Genomic DNA, 26,753 nt, shown 5'->3' on the forward strand with positions numbered 1-26,753 from the left:
GGCTGCTAAGTAGGATAATGTCCCATGGTGTTAGAGACAAGATACTAGCATGGATAAAAGCTTGGCTATCTGGTAGAAAGCAGAGAGTTGGAATAAAAGTCTTTTTTTCTCTCAGAATGGCAGCCAGTAACGAATGGTGTTCCACAAGGGTCAATATTGGGACCACAACTTGTCACTTTATACATTAACAATCTCGATGTAGGAACTCAAGGCATTCTGGCTCAGTTTATGGGTGATACAAAGATAGGTGGAGGGACGGGTAGCATTGAGGAGTTGGGGAGGCTGCAGAATGATTTGGATAGGTTGGGAGAGTGGGCCAATAAGTGGCAGATTGAATACAACTTGGGAAAGTGTGGGGTCATGCACTTTGGTAGGAAGAAGAGAGGCATAGACTATTTTCTCAATGGGGAGAACATTCAGAGGTCTAAAGTACAAAGCGACTTGGGAGTTTTAGTCCAGAATGCTGTCCAGGTAAGCATGCAGGTTGAGTCAGTAGTTAGGAAGGCAAATGCAATGATGGCATTTATTTTGAGAGGTCTTGAATATAAAAGCTGGGATATATTTCTGAGGCTCTAGTCAGGCCATATTTTGAGTATTGTACGCAGTTTTGGGCTCCATGTCTCAGGAAGGATGTCCCAGGAATGAAGAGCTTACCATAGGAGGAACCTTTGAGCACTCTGGGTCAATATTTGATGGAGGTTTGAAACTTTCAGAATACTGAACGGCCTGTGCAGAGCAGATGTCGGGAAGATGTTTCTGTTGGTAGGAGAGACTGGGACCCGAGGGCATAGCCTTAGAGTGAAGAGGAGACATTTTAGAACAGAGATAAGAAGAAACTTCTTCAGTCAGAGAGTGGTGAATTGAAGGAATTCACCGCCACAGAAGGCTGTGAAGGCCAGGTCATTGAGTAAATTTAAGGCCGAGATCGATAGGTTCTTGATTATCAAAGTGATCAATGGTGATGGGGAGAAAGTGGGACAATGGGGTTGCGAAACATGACAGCCTTTGTTCAATGGTGGAGCAGACTTGATGGGTTGAATGGCGTAACTTCTGCTCTTACGTCTTATAGTTTAATGATTACTACTGGGCATTCTGAACACTCACCATGTTCCGTTCAAATAAGCACTTCAGTGTTCAATAAATCAACATTTGTTTCTGATCGGGAAATGCCTCCATTTTGATCGTCTTATTCCATGGTTTCATATGCCCTCCCAAACCTCCTGTAGCCGTACAACCCGCCCAAGATCTCTCTGGTCCACAAATTCCAGCCTCTTGTGCTTTGTCAGTTAAGAATCAATTAACCTTTTGCATCTGGGATTGAAGATCTGAAATTCCCGCTGTAAATCTGTTCGCCTCTCTCCTTCCTCCTCCAACTCATGACTTAAAACCAACCTCCCTGATGAAGCGTTTGGCCATCTGCCCAAAGATTCCCTTAAATGGCTTGGTGTCAAATGTTGAGAAGCAGATTGGGATGGTTTACTGTGTCAAAGGTGCTGTGTGAGTGGATATTGTCGGATTGGCACAAGGGGGAGTATGAGTGAATCATTTGACTTTATTTTTCACTTATTCTAAATGGAAATTAATTTTGAATGCATTGATTAGATTAGATTTCCTACAGTATGGAAACAGGCCCCAACAAGTCCACACCAACCCTCCGAAGAGCAACCCACCCAGACCTATTCCCTGCATTTACCCCTGACTAATGTACCTAACACTACGGGCAATTTAGCATGGCCAATTCACCCTAACCTGCACATCTTTGGACTGTGCGAGGAAACCCACACAGACATGGGGAGAATGTGCAAACTCCACACAGACAGTCGCCCGAGGTGGGAATTGAACCCGGGTCCCTGGCGCTGTGAGGCAGCTGTGCTAACCACTGTGTCATCGTGCCGCCCAATGCTCATTTATTAAAAAGTTACATGTTAGTAAAAAAAATAAATTGAGAAAAGTAACATTACTCCATCAGAGAAATCTAACATTAAGTAAACTATGTCGAAAGCAATCTAGTGCATTTTAAAGATCTAAAACTTTAAAATATTTCCTCATCTTCACATCTGCTCCTGATAAAAGTTCTTAAAGAGAGAGGCACGAATGATTTCAGAATCAGATTTCTCTGGGGCCTGCGAGACCATAATTGTTTTCTCCTGAATACACCCAACAGTGATCCTCGATGTTCAAGATACTCTTTACTTTGGCTAAAATTATTTGTAAGCAGGTTTCATCGAGGAAGATCAATTCATCGCAGTCCCTTCTTGTCTGGTTTAATAACTTCTAAACCAGGCAAGACTTCCAAATTGGGTAGTTTTAATGACTACAGGGTGTAATAAATGTTGGAGGATCTTTGAAAAAGCTTATAGTTTTCTGAGATAGTACAGCCATGTTTGCAGTACCCCATCATACGTAGAAAAAAATAGATGGGAGAAATTCTTTTATAAATGTGCGCTTAATTTTTTTCCCCATGCAGCCCTCACTAACATCAAGCTCTGGGCCATCGATCGGCAATGTTTCCAAACAATTATGATGCGAACGGGGTTGATTAAACACGCTGAGCATATGGAACTTCTCAAAAGGTAACTGTCCACTTCCTAACTCCATCTCCTGTTCCTTGTGTCGCCACGCTCAATTGCAGAGTAAAGGTCTGGAGTTTCTTCCCTCTTGTCAGAGCCATCTGACATTTAAATTCAGTTTGATTCAGTGTCAGGTTCCAAGCGATTGAAACAGCGAAGATTTGCATTTCTGTAATCCCTTTGACTTCATGAAAGGTCCCCTTCATGGGGAGTATTTCCAAACAAGACTTGATGTGGAATCACATTGAGTCGTAAAGTTGCACAGTGGTCCGACTCCACCGTGCTGACCACTAATCCTAAGCTAACCTAGTCCCATTTGCTTCGCCCCTCTAAACCCTTCCTAGATGTCTTTTAATGTTGTAATTGTCCAAGCCTCCACCAGCTCCTCTGGCAGCTCATTCCATACACGCACCACCCGCTGTGTGACCAGTTGCCCCTTAGTGGGCTTTTAAGGAGCATCATGTGTCTGATCACACTGATTTATTATGGAGGGTCCATGGTGTACCTTGAGAATTGGGTAAATGGTATTCAGGAGAGGCTGAGGAACAACGTCACCTTGGAAAAGCCTCGGCATGTCCAGTGCATTTTTTCAAACATAACCTGAGCAAAACCACCAGGCCTGGTGTCTCCCATCCCCATGGATGCTCACCCTGTTCTGTCCTCTGTCACCCTTCAATTCTCCTTTCTGCTCCCCTGCCCATTGTTCTGTCTTTCTGGCCATCATTTTAATATTCACTGGATGGGAGTGATGTTGGCTCAACCAGCATTTGTTTCCCCTTCCTTCCGTTCCTTTGAGAAAGTGGTGGTGAGCCAGCTGTCCATGTGTTTAGATGCACCCGCCCACAGCGCAGTGAGGGAGGCAATTTCACCCAGTAGCACTGAAGGAGCAACCCTACATCTGCAAGTCAGGATAATGTGGTAACTAGCAGAGTGCCACAAGGATCAGAACTGGGGCCACAGTTATTCACAGTACATATGGATGAGCAAAGTGAACACTCTGTCGCCATGTTGTGAATGAGACAAAATCAGGTGGGAAGGCAAGTGGGGAGGGTAACACAGAATCTGCAGAGAGATAGAGACAGGTCAAATGAACGGGTGAAGGCTCTGCAGATGGAACATAACATAGAAAAATGTTAAGTTATGTACTTTGACAGGAGGAATAGAAGAACTGAGTATATTTTAAATGCAGTAAAATTGAAAGAAGCTACAGCATAGAGGGATTTGGGGGTCCGCTGCAGAAATCACAAAAATCTAGCATCTTGGAAGGCAAATGAATGTTGACCTTCATTTGAAAAGGAAAGGACGATAAAATAGGGAAGTCTTGCTAAAACTTAAACTGGTTATATCTCGAGTAGTGTGAACGATTGAAACAATTGAAGATAAATAGAATAAACTGAACTATTTACAAATGGCACATGTTTAAAGATTTCAAAATGCATGGTAAACTCTAATCTCTTTAACCCCAATAGCATCTCTTTCCAGTCCTGAAACGTCAGAGAATTCCATACTCTGACACGCACAGGGTTTGACTTTGATGTGGTTTCAATCCCTTTTATACTCTTCTTGATTTCTTCCTACAACTGATCTTAGACTTTCTCTGTTTCACATAACCCCTTCAGGGTTTTAACCAAACACTTCCAGTTCAGAATTTTCGAACTAAACTCCTTAGATTCAACTTATTTCTTAACAGTTCTCAACTGTTATTCTTTCTCAAGACTCAACAGTCTGAGACATCTAACTTCAGCCAAGACTTCAGCAAACTGACCAAGCAGAAAGTCAAAGGCATTTTCCGAGTTACGGCTGTTTCCCTTAACCAAATGGGAAAAACAATCATTCACTGACCTTCTAAGATGAAACCTATTGCACAACTGTTTATTTTGTACATTTATAAAAGACTCAATGAAAACAAATTCCCATTCTCCTCCAAGAGCTATCTGTGTCAGCCTGCTTTTTAAAGCAAACACCTTCAGACAGAGACCAAAACCCATATGTCATTAATTTGAATTGAAACTCTAAAATAAATGATATTGAAACATAGATAATGGCACACCTTATATCCCACACTTAGCTCAAAACCTACTACTCAGTCCAAACTTCCCTGTCTGCCATCTGTTTTTTTTTCTGTTGCTTATTCCCACCTGATCATGCAGATTGGAAGGGCGACTGGAATCTGAAGGAAAAGCCCTCACTCCATGGTTTTGACGCCACCGTCTTGTTCCCATTTCACTTCAGCACTAACTCCCGTGGATTCTCCACTTCTAGGTCCAATTATTTGCACTTCACAAGTGCTAAAATTTACAGGGTCAGGTGGGCGAGTGTTGGCAGGATAAAGCAACAAACACAGATGCAGTGGCTCAGAGAGACGCAACCTGTACATCGAGTAACACAAAGACATACTCACCCTCCAGGACTCGGCAACCTGTCCTCACACATGAACTGACCAGAACATTAGACCTCAATTACTCGGAAACTTTAAGGAGTCAGTGTTTCTTTTGTATCTTTCCACTTTGAATCCAATTGTTTGCCTTTTCAACTTTTTTTTTAAATGTCTGCATCCCTGCAATCAAACATTCGCATTCTTCAGTGTTGGACAGAAGGCAAGGGCTAACGAGTGACTTACAGGCAGAACAGAGAAGATCCATATGAACGGAGCTTTACCCAAGAGAACAGTTTTTTTTTGACTGTCACAAAAGTTTCAGCATCCATTTTGACACAAAGTTGGATTTCCATTACAGATCGGTCAGGCTGTCTCAACAAATCTCTTTCTCACCAGGCAAATTCTGAGTTTCTCATGGATGGGCAGCTATCCTAGGGACACAATGTTGCTTGCACCCCATCCATCTTGTGAGGTTTGCGTTTTATTCCGAAGTCCATGTGAAGCAAGGTCAAAGTTCAAAGTTCACTCACTTCACATGCCTTGGGATGCATTCTTCCTGTTAACGGTTTACATGTAACAGCAGCATTCACTGGGACAAGGAGTGACACGCTATAGAGAACAGAAATGCTTCGACTCGCCCTGCAGTCCAACACAGGATGCATGACTGAATTCATGCTGCAGATTTACTGCCATTGGTTGTTCTAACATGAACAGCTTGCATTTACAAAATGCTTTAAACTTCCCTGAGCTGCTTCGCAAGCATCGATTGAAACAAAAAATATTGGACACCTTCAAGGCAGAAGACCAATAGCTTCTTCAAAGAGGTGGATATTGAGCAACAGAGGGATGTATAGAGGTTAAGGGAAGGAATTCCAGAGCTTTGGTTGTAGACTGCGATTGGTACAGCCATCAGTTATTTTAGATTAGATTGCCTACAGTGTGGAAACAGACCTGGTGCGATTACAGTCATGGGTGCCCAAGAGGCCAAAATTGTGGAAACATAAACCAGAAGATACTGATTGAAGTGATCAGTAACTCTCACAGGAATTAAGAAATAATAGTTTAACAGCGACTGGTTTGAATTTGAACTGCACTGCCCAGAACATGATGAAAGCAGATTCCCCTGTGACTTTGAACGGGGACTTGGATAATGATCAGAAGAGGAGGAAGTTGTTGAGGCTGCACGGAAAGGGCAGTGGTGTGGGACGAGCTGAGCAGCTCTTGCAGGAATGGGCTCAGATAGGCTGAGTGGCCTCCTCCTGTGCTGTGACCGTCCTGTTATCTCAGAGCATTGAAAGGCAGAAAAGCTACCAAGGCATAGAGATGCAAGGTCATAAGAGGATTTGAATACAAAGATGAGAATTTTAAAATCAAAGCAGTTGTGCACCCGTCCTCGACTGGATGCCTGAGATTTAGTGTGACCTCAGAAGCAGTCTTTTGGAGGAGTTCAGGCTGAGCGGGAGTTCAGTTTGGAGTGGGGTAATATTATGGGCAGAGAACCTGGCCAACATTCACACTGCAGAATTGCTGAATGTGCTGTCCAATTGCTCGATGTCATCCAGTCCTCTCAACAGAACCGTACTCGCAGATGTTTGCTGTGTGAGTCTGCACAGGAAGCTGCAAGTTATATTTTATTTCTGTCGAGTGTTTCAGTCCAGGAGGGGTTCTGACCTATTAGACTACAAGACATTGGAGCAGAAATTAGGCCATTTACTCAGAGTCTGCTCCACCATTCAATCATCACTGATAAATTTCTTAACCCCATTCTCTCGCTTTCGCTCCATAACCCTTGATCTCCTTGATATTCAAGAACCAACCTATCTCAGTCTGAAATATCCTCAGTGACCTGGCCTCCAAAGCCTTCCGTGCCGATGAATTCCATAGATTCACCACTCTCTGGCTGAAGAAGTTTCTCCTTATCTCCATGTTAAAACATCTTCTCTTTACTCTAAGACTGTGCCATCGGGAGCAAGTCTCACCTCCCAATGGAAGCATCTTCCCAACATCTAGTCTGTCCAGGCCATTCAGTATTCTGTACGTTTCAATTAGATTCCCCATTTCCCCCCCCCCCCCCCCCCCAATCCTTCTAACCTCCTGGACTAGATCTCCCAAGTCTCTTTGCATTTTAGATTTCAGATTTTTCTCTCCATTTAGAAATTAGTCCATGCCTCTATTCTTTTGACCAAAGTACATGACCTCACACCTTCCCGCGTTGCATTCCATCTGCCACTTCCTTGTCCATGGTCCTAACCTGCCCAAATCCTACAGCCTATCGCCTCCTCAATGCTACCTGTCTCTCCACCTATCTTTGTGTCTTCTGTAAATTTAGCCAGAATGCCTTGAGTTTCTTCATCCAGATGGTTAATGTACAAAGTGCCAAGTTGTGGTCCCAACACAGCCTTGTGGAACACCAATTGTCACTGGCAACCATCTTCATAAGGACCCTTTTATCCCCACTCTCTGCTTTCTGCCAGGCTTCTATCCATGCTAGCACTTTGCCTCTGACACCATGGGCCTTCATCTTACTTAGTTGCCTCCTGTGCAGCACCTTGTCAAAAGCTTTCTTGAAGTCCAGGTAGATAACATCCATTGGCTCTCCTTGGTCTAACCTGCTTGTTACTTCCTCAAAGAATTCGAGCATATTTGTCAGGCAAGATGACTTTGCCCTATTTTACCATGCACTCCCAAGTATTCAGAAATCTCAACCTTCATAATGGCTAAGGTTAGGCTAATCTCACTGGAATTTTCAATCTTTTGTCTTAGTCCCTTTTTAAACAGGCGTGTCACGTTAGTGATTTGTCAGTCCTATGGGAGCCTACCTGATTCTAGCAATTGCTGAAAGATCACCACTAACGCCTTCGCTATCTCTTCGTCTATCTCCCTTTGAACTCTGGGGTGGAGTCCATTTGATTCAGGTGGTTTATCCACCTTCAGGCCATTCAGTTTTTCTAGCACCTTCTCCTTGGTGAAGGACACCATACTCAGCTCTGTCCCTCACTCTCTTGAATCTTTGGAATATTACATGTGTCTCCCACCGTGAAGAATGATGTGAAGTAATTATTCAGTTCCTCAGCCATTTCCTTGTTCCCCATTACACTCTCTCCAGCGTCAATTTCCAGTGCCCACTGTCCACTTTTGCCTCTCTTTTGTCCTTTATATATCTAAAGAAACTCTTACAGAGTTCCTTTATATTACTGGCTAGCTTACCCTCATATTTAATCTTCTCCCTCCTTATTTCTTTTTTTTGTTGTTGCCCTTTGGAAGCTTCCCAATCCTCTGGTTTCACACTGCCCTTCGCCACATTAGATGCTTTCTCTTTTGCTTTGATGCTATCACTGACTTCCCTACTCAGCCACGGTTGCCTCATCCTCAGGATGAATCTCTACAGTCTGTGTCTCCTGAATTACTCCTAGAATCTCCTGCCATCGCTGTTCCACTGTCTTTCCTGCTAGGCTCCTCTCCCAGTCAATTCTACCCAGCTCCTCCCTCATGCCTCTGGAGTTGCCTTTGTTCAGCTGTAATACTATCACCTCTGATTCTGCCTTCTCAAATTGCAGAGTAAATTCAATCACATTATGATCACTGCCTCCAAAGGATTCCTTCACCGTTAGCTCCTTTATCAAGTCTGCCTCATTGTGTCACTCTAAATCTAATATTCCCTCGTGGGCTCCACCACACCGCAAAGACAACTCCACTCCCTCTGCCCACCTGCCTATCTTTTCGATAGAATATTTATCCTTGAGTATTCAGCTCCCAATCCTGATGTCCTTGCAGCCGTGTCTCGGTGATGCCTACCACGTCATTGCTGCCATTTTCAATCTGCACCACAAACTCATTTACTTTATTCTTTATACTGTGTGCATTCAGATATAACCCTTTCAGTCCTCTATTGACCTTCTCTCTTCTCATTGTCATTCGTTTGTCCGGTGTGCTTGAAGTTTGGTTGCTAACACTTTCCATACACTCGGTCCTAATTGTATCTGTGCTAGAGATTTTAACAATCTCTCCTGAGTTCTGCATTCTCATCTCTTCCTTGAATGTGGGTTGCCTAATTTCCATGACAACTGAACCCTTTCTCCCTGCCGCCAATTTAGTTCAAAACCCCTGTCTCTTGCCCTAACAGTGCGATTCATTTGGACTCTGGTCCCAGCACGGTTCATATGAAGATAGTCCCATCGGAACAGGTCCATTCTTCCCCAGTGCCTGTGCCAGTGTCCCACACCAATCTTTGAGCCACGCACTTACCTGCTTAATCTTAATGACCCTGTGCCAATTAGCTCGTGGCTTAGGTGGTAATCCAAAGATGATTACTTTTTTTGGTTCTGCTTTCTAAATTACCTCCTAGTTGTTCATACTCCCTTAGCAGAACCTCCGCCCTAATTTAATCTAAGTTGTTGGTACCTCTGTGGACCATGACCACTGAATCTTTATCCTCTCCCTCCAAGTTCATCTGCAGCTCAGATGAGATATCCCCATCCCGGGCACCAGGCAAGCAACACGTCCTTTGGGACTCTCGATCCTGGTCACAGAGAATAGGGTCGACACCTCTAACTATACTATCTCCAATTACAACAACATTTCTCGTCTCTCCTCCCGCCACATAAATGGCTCCCTCCAACACGGTGCTTGTGGTCAGTCAGCTCCATCCTCCCTGAAGTCCCCATTCCCATCCACCCAGGGAGTAAAACTCTTGAACCTGTTGGAAAAGGGCAGGGGCTGAGGCTCCATGTCTTGGATCCCTCCAGCTGCCTCACTCAAAGCCACAGCTTCCTGTCCCTGACCACTGACTCAATTCAAGTTAGTTAGTCACATCCCTTAGACTATCTCCTGAAACACAGCGTCCAGGTAACTGTCCCCCTCCCTGAAGTGTCATAATGTTTGAAGCTCAGACTCTCGCTCATCGACTCTGAGCTGGAGTTGTCCCAGCAACCAACATTTACCACAGACGTGGTTCAGGGGAATCACAATGGTGTCCATCAGCTCCCACATCATGCAGAACACAACGCATCACCTGACCCTCCATTCTTATTTAGTTAGTTTTGAATTTGTTTTAATTCTTAACTTTTTTTTGTATCCCTACTTTTGAAAGTTGTAACCAGTAAATGAACAAGATTCAAGCTAACACAGATTCAAATTCTGTAGAGCCCTTATTAGCCAATCAAATCACAGTCCTCCTTTGACATCCCTTTTAGTTTGATATAGAGCCCTCAGTACAATGCAGTGGGATGAGCAGCAGCAGCAGCTGCTGATGGACAGTTGGACAGAGAGCTGTGCTAGTATCCCTGACATGCTGAACAATAATTCCAGCCCGGCAATACGGACCAACTATTCGGGTTTGTTCGTTTTTCACATTTAATTTTCTTTGCAAACTTTTTTTTCCCAGCTTTAATTGCGCCTTTTCACAAAAATGTTTTGCTTTCCCTCTCTTTCCACCCTGCATCTTGCTCCCATCTTCACTCCTGTCAGTATCCACACAGCTGCTTGAACAAAGAGCTGAAAATGAGTCGCTGGAAAAGCGCAGCAGGTCAGGCAGCATCCAAGGAACAGGAGGATGCTGCCTGACCTGCTGCGCTTTTCCAGCAACACATTTTCAGCTCTGATCTCCAGCATCTGCAGTCCTCACTCTCACCTGCTTAAACAAAGATCCTGGTTGGAGGGAGGAGGCAGATCTCCGATATTGACAGGAGGAGAATCAAAAGTCCTGAGATCGATAAGCTTGGAATTGATTTGTTACAGGGTATTGGCTTTGCTTTTCTGCAGTTAACAATTTGCAAAAAGCGTTTCGGTTTTGAAAGGGGCAATTTTGAATTGTGGGATTGTGAATGGTGCGCCTCGTCTTTCTGCTTGTCATCGGGCAGTCCCATGCTTGCAATGAGAGAGTTTGTGGGGTGTGCTGCTGCCGCTCATTCAACCACCCTCCTCACAAACCTCTTTCTCTCCGCAGTGTCCCCTCCTTCCGTAATCTTCAGGAGGAAGTTCTGAGCAAATTCGCTGATGTGCTCGAGGAGGTACGGTTGAGGTTCCGTGATCCCATTCAGCTTTTCCTCCCCAGGTTCGGTTGCTTTCTTTGACTGGGAACTCTGGAATACCGTGGGCTGACGTCTTCCAGTAACATTCTGGCAGGCAAGAAAACCCCTTGCCGAAGTCCTTATGAACCCTGATGAAGTGGCTGAGGACAGGCTCAGGGATCAAGATGGGTAGCACCATGAGTGAAAGAATGTTCGTAACTTCCTCTGTCCATTTTATGTGTTTTCCGCAAAAAAAGTCCCCCAGTGACCTCAGTTATTTTTGCCTGATGTAGAGTGGACCACAGGTTGATAGAGAGAGCTGGTCACAGAGTCATACAGCCCTGGTCCAACCAGTCCAGACTGGCCTTAATCTCAAACTAAACTAATCCCACCTTCCCCCCCCCCCCCCATCCCGCCCCAGCTTGCACTTGGCCCGCATCCCTCCAAACATTTCTTATTTCTCTACTCCTGTAAATGTCTTTTCAACATTGTAACTGTACCTGCATCCACCACTTCCTCTGGACGTTCATTCCACACATGAACTGTAAACCACACGTGTGTCAACGAAAATTGCTCTCGTGTCTTTTTAAAATCTTTCACTTTGAAAGTGTGCCCCCGAGTTTTGAAATCCATCACCAGAGGGAAAAGATACCTGCCATTCGCCTTATCTTCACCCCCCTCGTGATTTTATAAACCTCTCTAAAGTCACTTCAGGCTCCTACATTTGAGTGGAAAAAGTCCAGATTTATCCTGCCCAGTTTATCCAGCTGATCATTCTATCTCAAACCTGGTGATCCGTCCATCATCCAGCCTGAGGAATTGGAATACTTTGCTCTTGTCGGTGGGTGGAAATGTGAAACAGGAACCCAGAATCTCACTGGACCAGGACATATCCGTGGAGAGCTGATGAAAGGTTAACTCTTTCTCCCTGCTTCTCTGTTCATCGATACTGCCAGACCGGCTGGGTGTCTCCAGCAGTGCCTGACATTTCTGACGCCCGCACCATTCCACGGTGTGGCTGATGGGTCAAAACCCAAAGTTGTGGCTCATGTTCACAATGGGGAGGGCCAGCTCGAGTGAGGAGTGCAGAGTTCGTTGGAGGTTAACAGCAGCGCAACTCTGGGTGCTTCTACCTCCCCCGACAGGCGTACAGTTTTGACATTGATGTGGGATTAGATTCTGTTGTTGTGATGTTTTCTCGGTTAGCTTATATTGACATTTATTCTGTTGTATATGCATGACCTTATGTGTGCAAAACAAGAGTATTACACTGCATAATGTGCAGCATTTTCACTCTGCTCAGGTTTGGGTCTGTGTACGCTTTGGGTCAAAGACTGTGATTGTTCTAAAGGTTTAAACTGAAATTCAGGTCTACCTTGACAAAAAGCCTTCCATTAAGATATCCCGTGCCATTTTGGTGTTTTCTGCTCGTGTCAGATTATTTTTGTTCCTGTTGTATATTTTTCAATGTGACACAAAAAAATGGCTAGTCTGAAGTGAGCCAAATCATGGGTGAGCCACTTGCAAGGCAGTAGATTCTGTTACCACCTCCAGATTGTCATAGCCTCCTTTATCTGTAAAACCTTCCAAGATCTGGGCGGCACGGTGGCACAGTGGTTAGTACTGCTGCCTCACAGCGCCTGAGACCTGGGTTCAATTCCCGCCTCAGGCGACTGACTGTGTGGAGTTTGCATGTTCTCCCTGTGTCTGCGTGGGTTTCCTCCGGGTGCTCCGGTTTCCTCCCACAGTCCAAAGATGTGCGGGTCAGGTGAATTGGCCACGCTAAATTGCCCGTAGTGTTAGGTAAGGGGTAAATGTAGGGGTATGGGTGGGTTGCGCTTCGGCGGGTCGGTGTGGACTTGTTGGGCCGAAGGGCCTGTTTCCACACTGTAAGTAATCTAATTTAATCTAATCTAATCTCTGCATCCCTACCCCCAGTAGTGGTCCACCAATCCCCTCACTGTACCATTGACTGTAGAGCCTCCACCAGCCAAACTGAAAGGCTTCCTGAACTGCTGCCATCTCAATCGTTCCTTCAATCTCGTTGCTTGCACCACCCCCCCCCCTAAAATCCTCATGCGGCCAAGTATCTAATTTTGCCTTCCACGAGGCAACCAGGGATTTCTTTCTTCAAAACTGCCTGAAATGCAGGACATTAAGAGAGAGGCTCCTCCGAAACATGTTTCAGTGTTTTTAAACATCTCAATCAGATCGCCCCTCAATCTTCTGCACTCCACTGGATACACTGCATGTTTATGTCACAAATTGTGTTGAATGAGCTGAAAAGGTAAGCCATAGCTGACACTTTCAGGTCTCCCTGACACTGATTTCCATCCACACTTCCCACTCTCTATCACTATAAATGATACATTAGCCCTATGGAGCAGAAGACCCCAAGTTGCATAGTGATATTGTGTTGTTGCTTTGCAGACTCATTACAAAGAGGGAGACTACATTGTCAGGCAGGGAGCCAGTGGAGACACTTGCTTTATCATCAGCAAGGGCAAGGTGAGTGCATTGTCAGTGGGGAGGCCCACACTTGTTATGGCAGCAGATACCAGCTCCCACTGTGGGGAAATCAAACAGCTCAGACTGGGGGAAATACTCAGCAGAAACCAGCAGACACTGGGGACCCCAGCAGGTACCGATTCCCACTGGGGGAAACACGCGGGGGAGAGCTGCTCCCACTGGGGGAAACACTCAGCAGAAACCAGCAGGCACTGGGGAAACATGCAGGGGAGACCAGCCCCCACTGGGGGAAATGCACAGCAGAGAACAGCCCCCACTGGGGGAAACGCAGCAGAGACCAGCTCACGTATGAGGCATTTGCTGCAATTACCTGGTAAAAAAGGGTTTGGGAGATTAACGTAGAGAGCAACAGATAGCTATGAGTGAGTTATCACTTGGAATCTAATGTAGTATATCAGGGGTTTTATCTACGGTCTGCCTGCGTTTGTGTCAAATTGTTGTGCTAAGTGTTTGTGCTGACTTTGGGAGCTGTCTGTTGTGGTGGTGTTGGGTTGAACCCGTTGAATGGAGTCTTGCTGACCATCAGTTCCAGCAATGGTTGCTTCTTCCCCCGTAACATGTGCCTGATGTTTGCCCGCAGGTGACTGTAACACAAGATGAATCGAAAGCTGGCGATACAGTGCTCCCCACGACCCTGTCCAGGGGAGATTGGTTTGGAGAGAAGGCTCTGCATGGGTATGCCATCCTCTGTTCCTTCAGTGTGTTTATACCTTCTGCAACACTTGACTGTTTTCAAATAAATGTTTGTTCCCAGGCTAGCCTGGACGCAGCCTTGAGCTGCTCGACGGCAGCGCATTTGACCGCTTCACCAGGTGAAATACTCTGCTTAAAGAGAGGCTGAAAACAGACGCTCTGGTAGCTTTTCCAAATTGCAGTGGAGGGAGTTTGATAGAGGTGGATTGAAGCTTTAAATTGAGAGGGGGAACTGTGCAATGAAACCTGGGATATCCTTGCTTACCAGTTGCTGAAGGTAAGCATGCAGGTGCAGGAAGTGATAAAGAAGGCAATTTTGGATTTGGTAGCAAGGCGAGTCAAGTACAGGAGCTGCAATTATTCAGGTCTTTGGTGGGGCCACACCGGGAGTATTATGTGCAGTTTTACTCTCCTTATCTGAGGAAGGATGCTGTTGCGATGGAGAGAGTCCAGTGATAGTTTGCCAGACTGTTGGCTGGATGGCAGGACTGAGGAGACGTTAAATAGGTTCGGATGATAATCACTGGAATTCAGAAGGATGGTCGGGATCACGTTGAAACCCATAAACTCCGAACTGGACTAGACAGGCTAAACACTGGAAGAGTGTTTCTGATGACATGGAGAGTTCAGAACCAGGGGGCTCACAGTTTACCTATACAGGGCAAACCATTTCTGACCGAGATGAGGATAAATTTCTTCACCTCAAGAGTAATAAATCAGTAAAATTGACCACCACAGAAAATGGTTGGGGCCAAAATATTATATGATTTCAAGAATGATTTGGACATAATACTTGGGGCTACAGGGATCAAAGGATATCGGGGTGGGGAAGCAGGAACAGGCGATTGAGTTGAATGATCAGCTATGATCATGTTGAATGGTGGAGCCGGCTTGAAGCTCTTCGAATGGCTTACTCCTGCTTCTATTTTTCATGTCATTATGTTCACTGGAAAGCTTCTCCTCAACGCTAACAAAGTGGGCTGAACAGCCTCCTGTGTTGTAACATTGTATGAAGTGAGATTGATGTGCCTTGACATAGTCAGGAGGTAGAGCTACTTTCAATACCATGAAGGAAAATGAGCTGGAGGTTCTGACTCCTGAGTAATGTTGAGTGAGTGCTCGTTTGAACAGTGTGCCATGTTAGGGTCCCCCATTTCCAGTATTTCATTGTGTGCACTGTAATCAGACAGATGTTAAACCGGTGCAGAATGGGAGAGGAGAGGCTGGAACCTGTGTGTGTTGGGGAAGAGGATGGTTTTGTGCGTCAGAAATCATGCCTCACAAACTTGGTTAAGTTTTTGAGGAAGGAACCAAAAAGATTGATGAGGGTAGAGTAGTAGACGTTATTTACGTGGGCTTTAGTCAAGTCTTTGACAGGGTTCCATGTGATAGACGAATGAGTAAGGTTGGATCACATGGGTATTCAAGGTGAACTTGCCAATTGGATACAAACTTGGCTTGATGGTCGGAGGTAGAGGGTGGGAGTGGAGGGTAGTTTTTCATACTGGAGGGATATGACCATTGATAGGGATAGGTACTGGGTCCACTTTTGTTTGTCATGTATATCGATGATTTGAATGAGAATATAGGAGACGTGGTTAGTAAGCTTGCCGCTGACATCAAGCTTGGTGGGAGAGTGGACAGTGAAGAAGGTTATCTAAGATTACAAAGAGATCTTGATCAATTGGCTCACTGAGCTGAGGAATGGCAAACGGAGTTAATTTGGATAAATGCAAGGTATTGGGAAAACAAAGAGGGGCAGGACTTATACAATTAATGGTAGGACTTTGAGCCATTTTGTTGAACGACGAGACCTAGGGTTCAGGTGTATAATTTTTCAAAATTTGCATTACAGCTAGACAGGGTGGTCAAGAAGGCAGTTCACACACTTGCCTTCGTTGCTCAGACCATTGATTGTAGGAATTGGGATGCCACATTAAGGTTGCACAGAATGTTGGTGAGGTCTCTCCTGGAGCACTGTGTGCAGTTCTGGTTGTCCTGCTACAGGAAGGATATTATTAAGCTGGAGAGGGTTCAGAACAGATTGACAAGGATGTGGCCAAAATTCGAGGACTTGAGTTATAAAGATAGGCTGGAGAATCAGATATCGAAGGATGACCTTCAAGAGGTTTATAAAATTCTGAGGGGCACAGATAAGGTGAGGAGCAAGGGCCTTTTCCCTAAAGTGGGGCAGTTCAAAACTAGGGGGCATATTTTTAAGATGAGATGAGCAAGTTTCAATAAATTCATGAGGGACAACCTTTTTTGACACCGAGGGTGGTTCGTGTGTGGAATGAACTTCCAGAGGGAAGTGGTGGATGCTGGTACAGTTGCAACATTTAAAAGGCAGTTGGATAAGTACATGAATAGGAAAGGTTGGAAGGAATATGGACCAAATGCAGGCAGGTGGGACTAGTTCAGTTTGGGAGTATGTCAGTGTGGACGAGTTGGACCAAAGGGTCTGTTTCCATGCTGTATGACTGTATGTAGATATGAGAAGAGCCAGTGATGGAACTTAGCAACGCTGAAGAAACTTAATCACGTGCAGACTCAGAAGGGCAGGAATTGGCTTGCAATCCACAGAGCAACTTTGAGTGGGTGGGTGGTGAAGAAAATGATCTCTTGTTTGCGCTAACTGCATCTCTTCTGTTTTCCCTCCTCACAGAGAAGACATCAGGTTGGCCAATGTGATTGCAGCAGAGGATGTGATCTGCCTGGTGATTGACCAAGAGTGAGTAGCTTAAATCTTTTATTTTGTTCAAAGCTAATGGTTCGCATAGTGGACCCACAGATGCCCAGTTGACTGACATGAGAGATCCTGAGGGTGACTGCACTCCTCTTGCGATTACTCCCATGCTGAAAGATGTGTCAGTATGCAGAGGAGTTGCAGTGTTCATTTGCTACTGGGATGACGTTAGGGAAGGTGGTTCACATCTGTCCCAATCTCTACAAGAATACAAAGGGACTAAGGAGAGGCCAAGCTTCAAGCCACCGCTATCCTGTTTAACATGAAGTGGCCACCCATTTAAGACAGAGGTAAGGTGTTTTTTCTTTGTTCTCAGAGGGTCTGTCCCTCCCGAAAAGGTAATAGAAGTGCAGTTCTTGAATATTTTTAAGGGGGACGTGGATAGATTCTTGCTGAACAGCAGGTTGAAAGGTTATCGAGGGTCGGCTGAATTACAAATTTGAGGGTGGACAGATCAGCTATGATCTTAGCGCATGGTGGTGCAGCCTCATGGGGCAAAATTGCCTGCTCCCGTTCTTAATTCTTACCTTGATACGTCCGTGCATATGGCGACGTTCAGCACTCTCCTGGAATCTGGTCATTAGTTTTGGACGTCCATATACAAATGCACCACCCCTACCATATGACCACCCCTACCATATGACCACCACTGAGAAGAGATGGAAAAGCCCCATTCAAGGGGGAGCTAGCATGAAACCACCTCCTGATATGGCGTCGGTGTCCGTACAACACGAGACTGCAATTTTCTGGTCCTCCCTGACCTAGTTCATGAGCGTGAGTTATCTATTCTCTTCATCATGTTACCTGTCTTGATAACAACCAAAACAATGATTAAAACACCATATCCTCTCCATCGTTGCCTGTATCTCCAATTCTGAAGCAATTATAAACTCTAATTTCAAATGGGGTTACAGTCATAGTTCGACATGTTTCTCTGAATATTGAAAGATCTGTTATTTTCCAAATTTGTCCAGAAATGCAGTACGTCTGTAGTGATTTGAACAATGACCAGTAATCCTCGTCTTTCTGGTCGGCTGAGGAATTTTGGCCACTGTCTCGTCATCTCTTTGTGACCGTTTTGCCACGTGCTGGTCAGTGGCTTGTTAATCTTGTTATCTTTAGTCGAAGTGATGCCTAATCTGTTAGAATTGAACTGTATCAATGATCATTAAGTGGTTAATACACTACAGTGAGTAGCTATGTACTGTCCTGAAAGCTGCTTATGCAGCTGAGTGGAATGATGTTGATCATTTCAAGGTAAGTGTTCCACCTTTTTTTTTCTTTAACTTTCCTGCAGCTCATTCCGACAGATTATTGGAAGCTTGGAAGATGTCTCCAGTCAAGAACATGAGAGTGCAGAGAGGCAGGAACAGTGAGTTTGAACATATTGGCAAGCTGTAGCAAGAATCTCCTCCATGTTCGGCGCGCGTGTCATAGTCATACAGCATGGAAACAGACCGGTCAGTCCAATCAGTCCGTGCTGGCCCTAATCCCAAACTAAACTACTCCCACCTGCCTGTGTTTGGCTCGCATCCCTCCAAATGTTTCTTATTCATGGACTTAGTCAAATGTGTTGTAAATGTAACTGTACGCACATCCATCACCTCCTCTGAAAGTTCAGTCCACACACAAGCCCCTCTCTGTTTTAAAAATGAAGTACCCTTCATGCCTTTGTTAAATCCTTCTCCTCTCACCTTATAAACAGGCCTTCGATTCCTGAAATCCCCCACCCTTGGGAAAAGACACCTGCCATTCACTGTATCTATACCCCTCATGATATTATCGACCTCTCAGCTTCCTGCACTCCAGTGGAAACAAGTCCCAGCCCGTCCCGCCTCTCCTTATAACTCAAAGTCTCCACTCCCGGCAAATCTCTACGGAATCCTGTCCAGCTTAATGGCATGCTTCTGATAACGCTAGTTTGCGGTTGTGCCTGAGTCCTGTCGGTAGGGTAAAGGGCAGGGAGAGTTGTGGTGAAATGCGGTTGCAGGTCTGAAAGTGATTTTCGTCCCCATTTCCAATGCAGTCGCCAATTCAGCTCAGAAATGCAAAGGCCAGAAATGAGAAGGGGAGGACAAACCCCCAAATGATAGTTGGCCCTGTAATGGTCAGTCCATTTAAAATCTGGTTCCTTTTTGAATAAATTTACTGGTCACCTCTGGCATGCCCCAATGTTGCACGGTGTTCTCAGGGAAGTGGAATAATCTGACAACTGGGGATTCAGTGTGTCAGTCTTCTTGGCATTATCAAATGTCCGAGATTAGATTGTTGGACCTGTTCATTCCTGTCTTTGTCAGTGTACTTCCCTCAGCATCATGGGCTGGAGGCCTCAGGTACTTTGTCCCAAGCTATATATTGCAGTCATTCCTCCCCCATTCTCTCTCTGTAGGGAGGTGACTAACCTTCAGTCACACATATAGGTGAGCAATGGGGTAAACTAAACCGTCCCTATCATTTTGATCGAATACTTGTGCAGTATTCTTGCCGATACAGCAGCACAACACTCTAACATTGGTCGTCGAGAGTGTGGTGCTGGGAAAGCACAGCAGGTCAGGCAGCATCCGAGGAGCAGGAGAATCACCGTTTCAGGCAAGAGCCCTTCATCAGGAATGAGACTTGTGAGCCGAGGTGGTAGAGAGATAAATGGGGGTGGGTAGTGGAGTGGGGCTGGGCGGAAAGTCTCCGGGAGTGCGACAGGTAGGTGGCGGTGAGGGTCAAGGTGATAAGTCGGAGAGGAGGGTGGAGCGGATAGGTGGGAAGGAGGATGGACAGGTGGGACTGGTCATGAGGGCGGTGCTGAGTTGGAAGGTTGGAACTGGGATAAGGTGGGGGGGGAGGGGAAATGAGGAAACTGGTGAAGTCCACATTGATGCCGAATCAGCAACACCACACTCTAACATTGCTAGTTGAGAGTGTGGTGCTCCAACATCCCCTCCAACCTGTCACCATTACCCACCACCTCCATCTCCCTATCACACTCTCAGCTACCTTTACCCCCTCCCAGCCCCACCCCCTCCCATTAATCTCTCTACCCGCCCCCCCAGCTCACAAGCCTCTTCCTAATGAAGGGCTCTTGCCCAAAACATGGATTCTCCTGCTCCTCGGATGTTGCCTGACCTGCTGTGCTTCTCCAGCATCTCACACTCTCGACTCTGATCTCCAGCATCTGCAGATCTCACTTTCCCTCTAACGTTGCTAGGTTGAACCTTGAGCTGCCATGGCCTCAATTCCCTCCCGAAAATGATCTCCCTCTCTTTCACCCTTTCATTATCTCCCTTAAAACCGACTTTCCTCGCTTGATCCATGTCTGCTGTTTCCTGGGTGCAGGACAGCCGCAGACCCTTCTGATTGTCATGTCGCTTTTTTTGCAAATTTATTCAGAGTTGGCTCTCTTGGCTATGCTGTGTCGCTGCTTAAATACTCAGAGCCCACTGCTACAGTGCTTCTGGGTTCACATAATCTTAGCAGATACTGTTTCAGTCAGCGATAGGTAATTTTCCTGTCCATTCATTTGCAACTTGTTCTAGATTTGAGGCAGAAGCCGCATTCTTTGCCAGCTTGGAGCGAACAGATTTCCACGTCCATCAAACACTTGGAGTTGGAGGATTTGGTCGTGTTGAATTGGTAAGTCAGGACGCTGAAGCACTGTATTAAGTCAACATTTACAGTACAGATTGAATAGGATTAATATAATGGTGTATTATACTTTGGGACTGTGGCTTGAAATGTAAGATCAATAGCAGGGCTTATTCAACCTTTCTGAAGTCTGCCTGACAATTAGCCTCAGTGGTTTTGACTCTTCGAGATCAAAAGAAAGCTCAGATTGCCTTGCTGAGAGTAAGGAGCAAAGTGTTTGCATGGATTCATGGCAACAGTCTCTCTAAATTAACTGTAAGTAAATTCTGGCTCACCTATAAAGTTAGTTGGAAATAGTCATGCTGTAAACTGTCCATTTACTTGAACGATGAAAGGGAGTCAAGGTCAAATTGAGTGCAAGATTTCTGTGCATCATGTTGCATTCTGAAAGTACTACACATTGTACTTGTTTTAAAAAAAGCAATCATTCTAGTTCATGACCACATATTCTATGAATGTAGCATTATGTTTACATCCCCAACACCATCAACAATTCCTTTACTTTACAAAATATCAGAAATTCATTCGAGTGAGACATGGACCAACCCAAAGGTATGCCACAGCTCTCCAGAATTCACCTTGACTTCTCTCTTTTCCAGCCCAGTGCTTTGTCCGCAGCCTAGACTTTGCCTGAGCAGGCGGTGTGGATTTTTCCCAGTTTGATGAATCTGCTTCTTTGCAGCTGTTTCTAAGCTGTTTTCTGCCGTGAGGCTCTTTGTCTTTCAGTGTGAGGATCGTGAGGGGTTTTCCATGTCTCAACAAATTAGCTGCTTCTCGCTGCGCAAATTCCAAGTGAGCAGCAAGCTATACATTACAAAATCTGCAACTGCCTTCCATGAGTAACACCCAGCAAAATAAATTGTGACTCTCTCAGCCCCTCTCCATTGGCAATGTAGCATGCTTTGGGATAGTCCAAACAGAATTTCCTGTTAGCTTCAAAGCAGAAGATTTTGGCTTTTGGACCTATACAAACGTTTTCAAGTTCTAATAAAGTCAGACTGATTCTTTTCAGAATTACCGGTTCCACCAACAGACTTCAGTGTTTGTGGGTTGCTCTTAGCTTCTTTTCATCTGATGGTACATCAACGATTTAAATCATTTATTTATGTGAATGTGTCCCTTTTTGGCTCCATGAAGATTAGAGATGAGACAGAATTCCTCCAGTACGGAACCAGGCCCTTCAGCCCACCAAGTCCAGACCGACCCTCCGAAGAGGAACCCACCCAGACCTCTCCTAATGCTCTACATTTACCCCAGACTAATGCACCTAACCCACACATCACTGAAACTGGGCACTTTTAGCACGGCCAGTTCACCTAACCTGCTCATCTTTGGATTGTGGGAGGAAACCCATGCAGACACGGGGAGAAAGTGCAAATCCACACAGACAGTCACCCAAAGTGGGAACCGAACCTGGGTCCCTGGTGCTGTGAGACAACAGTGCTAACCACTGAGCCACCGTGCTGCCCCTTGGGGTTGTTTGTCTTTGCGAGCTACTGTAGCTAGATACAGAGGACAGCTTCCAGTTGAAGAGACACAGCCTGAACTCTTCAAAGGGTTTTGGAAGGTTTCACATTGTCAAGGTTCTGAGGAATCATCAGAACAGGCTTTACTGTGGGCAGTAGATGAGGGCAAGGCTTGAAGACCATCACCTGACGTTAATACCCAGCAGAATGGGCAACAGAACATTGAGTGCTAGGAGCAACTCTTTGCTGGAAGAGCTGTAGTTGCACAAAGAGTGCGATGGGTGCTCAGTATAAAAGAGGGGCATGACTTGGTGTAGATGGTGGTTAGTAAGTGACACTTTCAGTCTTTTGTGACAGTTAGAGTCGCAGAGTAGGCGAAACTGAGGACTCCAGATGCTGGAGATCTGAGGCAAGATCAGAGTGGTGCTGGAAAAGCACAGCAGGTCAGGCAGCATCCGAGGAGCAGGAAACTCGACATTTTGGGCAAAAGTCCTTCATTCCTGATGAAGGGCTTTTGCCCAAAATGTCGATTTTCCTGCTCCTTGGATGCTCCCTGACCTGCTGTGCTTTTCCAGCACCACTCTGATCTTGACCCAGAGGCTCAGAGTATGCAATCTTGATGAGCCATTCTTTCTGGTATTGACTGGACGCTCAAATTTGATTTAATTTCATTTTTGACTGTCACATGTCCCAAGATACAGTGGAAAATGTTGTCTTAATGCTTGAGAGGCAGATTGTACTATACAAGTAATAGAAGAACTGAGTGCGGGATACAATGTTACAGTGGGTAGAAGGTGCAGAGAGCGATAACGATTAAAATTGAAGCATTCCATTCAAAACTCTAATAATGGTGGAGGTAAAAGCTGTTCTTGAATCTGTTTGTATGTGTATACAAGCTTTTAATCTTCTGCCTGCCAGAAGAGAGGAGAACTGGGCTGGGAGGGGTCTTTGATTATGTTGATTGCTTTCCCAATGCAGCGGGAAGTCTAGATGAAGTCAGTGGATGGGAGGCTGGTTTGCCTTAAGGATTGGCCTGTGTTCGCGATTCTCTGCAGTTTCTTTTGGTCTTGGGAAGGGCAGTTGCCATACTGTGCTGTGATGCGTCCAGATAGGATGCTTTCTATGTTGTATCGACAAAAGATTTTGTCACAATCCTTGTGAACGTGCAGAATTTCCTTCGCCTCCTGAGGAAGTAGGGACTTATGCTGTGTTTTCTTGACCGTAATGTTAACGTGGGTGGACAAGGACAGATAGTTGGCCCGAACAATCACAAAAGCCAACCTCCCGTCTTTAGAATCCATCGACCAGACCCGCTGTCAAGGAAATACCGCCAGCATTCTTAAGATCCATCCCACCCTGGCAATGTTTTTCTCCAGCCTCTACCATCGGGGGAGAAGGTACAGAAGCCTGAACACACCCACCAGCCGGTTTCGTAACAGTTTCTACCCTCCTGTTGTTAGACACTGAATGGACTCTCAAACTCTTAACATTCGCCTGTCCCTGTGTTTTTGTTTTTGCTGCTGATTACCTATTATTTACTTATCTACGCTCCTTAACTCTGCCATCTGCCTGTATTACTCACAAGACAAAGCTTTTCACTGGGCCTCGGTACACGTGACAATAAATTCAATTCAATTCAATTCATTCCCAGGAACTTGATGCTTTCAACCACCTCCACCTCCGCGCCCTTGATGCAGACAGGGCTTGCCCTCCACTCCACTTTCTGAAGTCAGTGACCAGCTCATTTTGCGGACGTGGCTGGAGAGATTGTTGTCTTTACACCATGCTGTTAAACACTCTACCTTAAGTTCTCCATCTTGCCAGTGTTTTGAGATCTGACCTAAAACAGTGGCGTTGTCAGTAACCTTGTCAGTGGAGCTGGTGTGGAGTTTGCGTATAAGCAGTCGAGCAGGGGGCTTCGTATGCAGCCTTATGGACCACCAGTCTTGGAGATTATCGTAGAGGAGGAGTTGTTGTTACCTATCCTTAGTGATTGTGGTCTGTGGGTCAGAAGATCGAGAATCTACTTGCAGTGGGTAGCAGAGTTTAGCTCCCAAAGTTTGGAATTATGCTGTTGGTAGTGGAGCTGTAGGCAATAAATAGGAGCCTGACATAAGTTTCCTTGTTGTCCAGATGTTGCAGGGATGAGTGTCGGGCCAGGAAATGGACCTGTTGCACCGGTAGGTGAATTGCAAGGGATCAGGGCAGTATGGGAGGCTGGAGTTCACGTGAGCCATGACCAACCTCCCGAAGCACTTCATAATTATGATTGTCAGAGCCACTAAGTGGTCATCCTTGAAGCACGCTACTTTTTTTTCCTTTGGCACTAGGATGATGGTGATCTTATTTTTGGATGGTGGAATTTGTGGGGATCATAAAGGTGAAATGGGTTGAAACCCAGTGGGGTGAATTGAAAGTATTCTTCATGAATGGCACAAAGATTCTTAGAGGTCTTAATGTTTTCCTCTTTTGGGCATCTGAGAAATATGGGCTGTATTTTTAACATAAAAACATAGAAAATAGATGCAGGTCATTCAGCCCTTTAAACCTGCTTTGTCTTTGAAATTTTCATGGTTGATCATCCAATTCAGTTCCCTGTTCCGACTTTCTCTCGTAGACCCTTTGAGCTCTTTAGTCTGAAGACCTATATCTAGTTCCTTGGTGAAAATATTGAATATACTGGCCTCAAGTGCTTTCTGTGACATAAAGTGCCACAGGTCCCCCAGTCTCTGGGTGAAGGTATTTCTGCACACAAGTCCTAAATGACACGTCCTGAATCCTGAAACTGTGACACCTTAACCCCCGCCCCCCCCCCCCTCCCCACCCCCTCCTCTTGTTCTGGATTTCAAAGTAAGGCTTGGATTCACGTTGAGCACTTTGTTGCATGTCCCCTCCATCAACTGAGCTAAGAGTGAGAGTATCAGTGATAGGAGGAAGGGGTGTGAACCTTTCTCTGAGAATGGCCTCTGTCCAGATTTCAGTCCCACAACAAGCACAGTCCTCAATCTAACCATCTGGAGATCGAATACAAATATGATGGCATTGATTTTAGTTCGTGAGCTGTCAGCATTTGCCAAGTATCTCCCGATCCCTGCACTTTCTATGTCCTTCACCTTGCCATCGGTGTCGTTCCACAGGTGCAGCTGAAGAATGAAGAGAACCGGACGTTTGCGATGAAGATTCTGAAGAAGCACCACATTGTGGAGACGCGGCAGCAGGAGCACATTCGCTCGGAAAGGCAGATCATGCAGGAGGCTCACTGTGATTTTATAGTCAGGTCAGTTCACTCTGCTGGCAGGGCTGTGACTCCGCCTGTCTCTCTCTCTCTGCCTCTTCCAAGGGCACTCACTTCCAGAAGCACATTCCCCGAACATCAGCCCCAAATGGATGCTCAGGATTGGAGAGCAATTGCCAAGCAAGGTGCTTTCTCATGGCAATGCATCTTCAAGCCATCAAGAGATGTTAGGTCATTTCATTAGCATTGCATATAGTTTATAACTTACATGTCTGTGTGTGTGTGTGTTATAGGTTGTATCGGACATTCCGAGACCATAAGTATCTTTACATGCTGATGGAGGCCTGTCTTGGTGGTGAACTGTGGACCATCCTGAGAGACAGGTAATTGAAAGACATTTCTATCGATTCACCTCGCTCTCCACTTGAACAGCAGTAGTCATATGTTTTGTACACCAGCATTCAACTCCGAGTCAGGCACTGGTGTGTCCGAGCCCCTTTCTCCAGCCCTCGGCTGTGAGTCTGTGTAACAGTCCCAAGAGGAACACTAAACTCTTGGGCATGCTGTCTTTCAAGTGAGCCTGTCCTCATCAGTAGCAGTGAATAAATGTCTGGGACTGCTGGGTGGAAGAGCAGGCAAATAAATGCCCCGTGCCATAACCAATATTCCTCCTTCAGTTACAGTCAAAAACAAGTTCTCTGTTCATTATTAATATTTCTGGTGCGTACTATGTACGACTGAGTGGCTGCTGTGTTTCCAACAGCAGTTAGCACATTTATAAAAACATGGTTATTTATCAAACACTTCGGGCTAACCTGAGATACACAGAAGGATTTATCTTGCTCCCTCATGTTTCTGAGCTTCATGCATGAAGCTGTAATGGGCTGACGAACTGACAGGAACACAAAGTGAGCGTCACTGAATGTTCAGGTTATTAGTTTTCAAGTGTTGCCTGATAACTGCTTGTTGGTGACTCATTCCGTCATTTTACTCCTGATCGAGAGTAGCCTGATAGGGTGATAATGGGGGCTGAGTTGGATTTGTCCTGTTTTTCTTTGTGTATGATACACACTTGGGAACTTTCACACATTAGTGGTAATGGTGCAACAGTTGTCACTGTGCTGGTACAGTTAGTTATGGAACACAAGTCTTCAGGACTATTTCCAGAGTGTTGTCAGGACCCATAACCCTCAGTCCCTTCAGATGTTTCTTGAGATGACCTTGTGTGTACCTCATTGGCTGAAGACTGGTGTGTGTGATGCTGGGCACTTCAGGAAAAGGTCAGAGTGGATCATTCTCTCACATTTGTCGCTAATGGCAGCTATGAATTCTTCAGCCTTGATGTTTGCATTTGATGTGCTGGACTCTCTCACCTCCACGACGATTCACAGCGAGATGTGGCAAGACTGCTGAGCTTAGATTTGATCCATTGGCTGTGGAATCACTCAGCTCTGTGTGTCACTTGGCTGCTTCTGCTGTTCGACACGCAACAT

At 45.5% G+C, this 26,753-nt stretch overlaps 1 protein-coding gene across 1 annotated transcript in view; it reads left to right on the top strand.

The window, feature by feature from the left end:
• Positions 1–26,753, top strand: part of LOC132837064 (cGMP-dependent protein kinase 1-like) — an 89,775-nt gene that overhangs the window by 34,416 nt on the left and 28,606 nt on the right. Inside the window, exons 4-12 of the mRNA XM_060856747.1 lie at positions 2,468–2,573; positions 10,892–10,955; positions 13,386–13,463; positions 14,065–14,159; positions 16,843–16,908; positions 18,221–18,295; positions 20,451–20,547; positions 25,163–25,302; positions 25,554–25,643. Of these exons, the coding sequence (XP_060712730.1) occupies positions 2,468–2,573; positions 10,892–10,955; positions 13,386–13,463; positions 14,065–14,159; positions 16,843–16,908; positions 18,221–18,295; positions 20,451–20,547; positions 25,163–25,302; positions 25,554–25,643 (811 nt within the window). The remainder of the gene's footprint in view (positions 1–2,467; positions 2,574–10,891; positions 10,956–13,385; positions 13,464–14,064; positions 14,160–16,842; positions 16,909–18,220; positions 18,296–20,450; positions 20,548–25,162; positions 25,303–25,553; positions 25,644–26,753) is intronic.

This window comes from Hemiscyllium ocellatum, chromosome 48 (assembly GCF_020745735.1).
Source record: "Hemiscyllium ocellatum isolate sHemOce1 chromosome 48, sHemOce1.pat.X.cur, whole genome shotgun sequence".
Classification (NCBI taxonomy): domain Eukaryota; kingdom Metazoa; phylum Chordata; class Chondrichthyes; order Orectolobiformes; family Hemiscylliidae; genus Hemiscyllium; species Hemiscyllium ocellatum.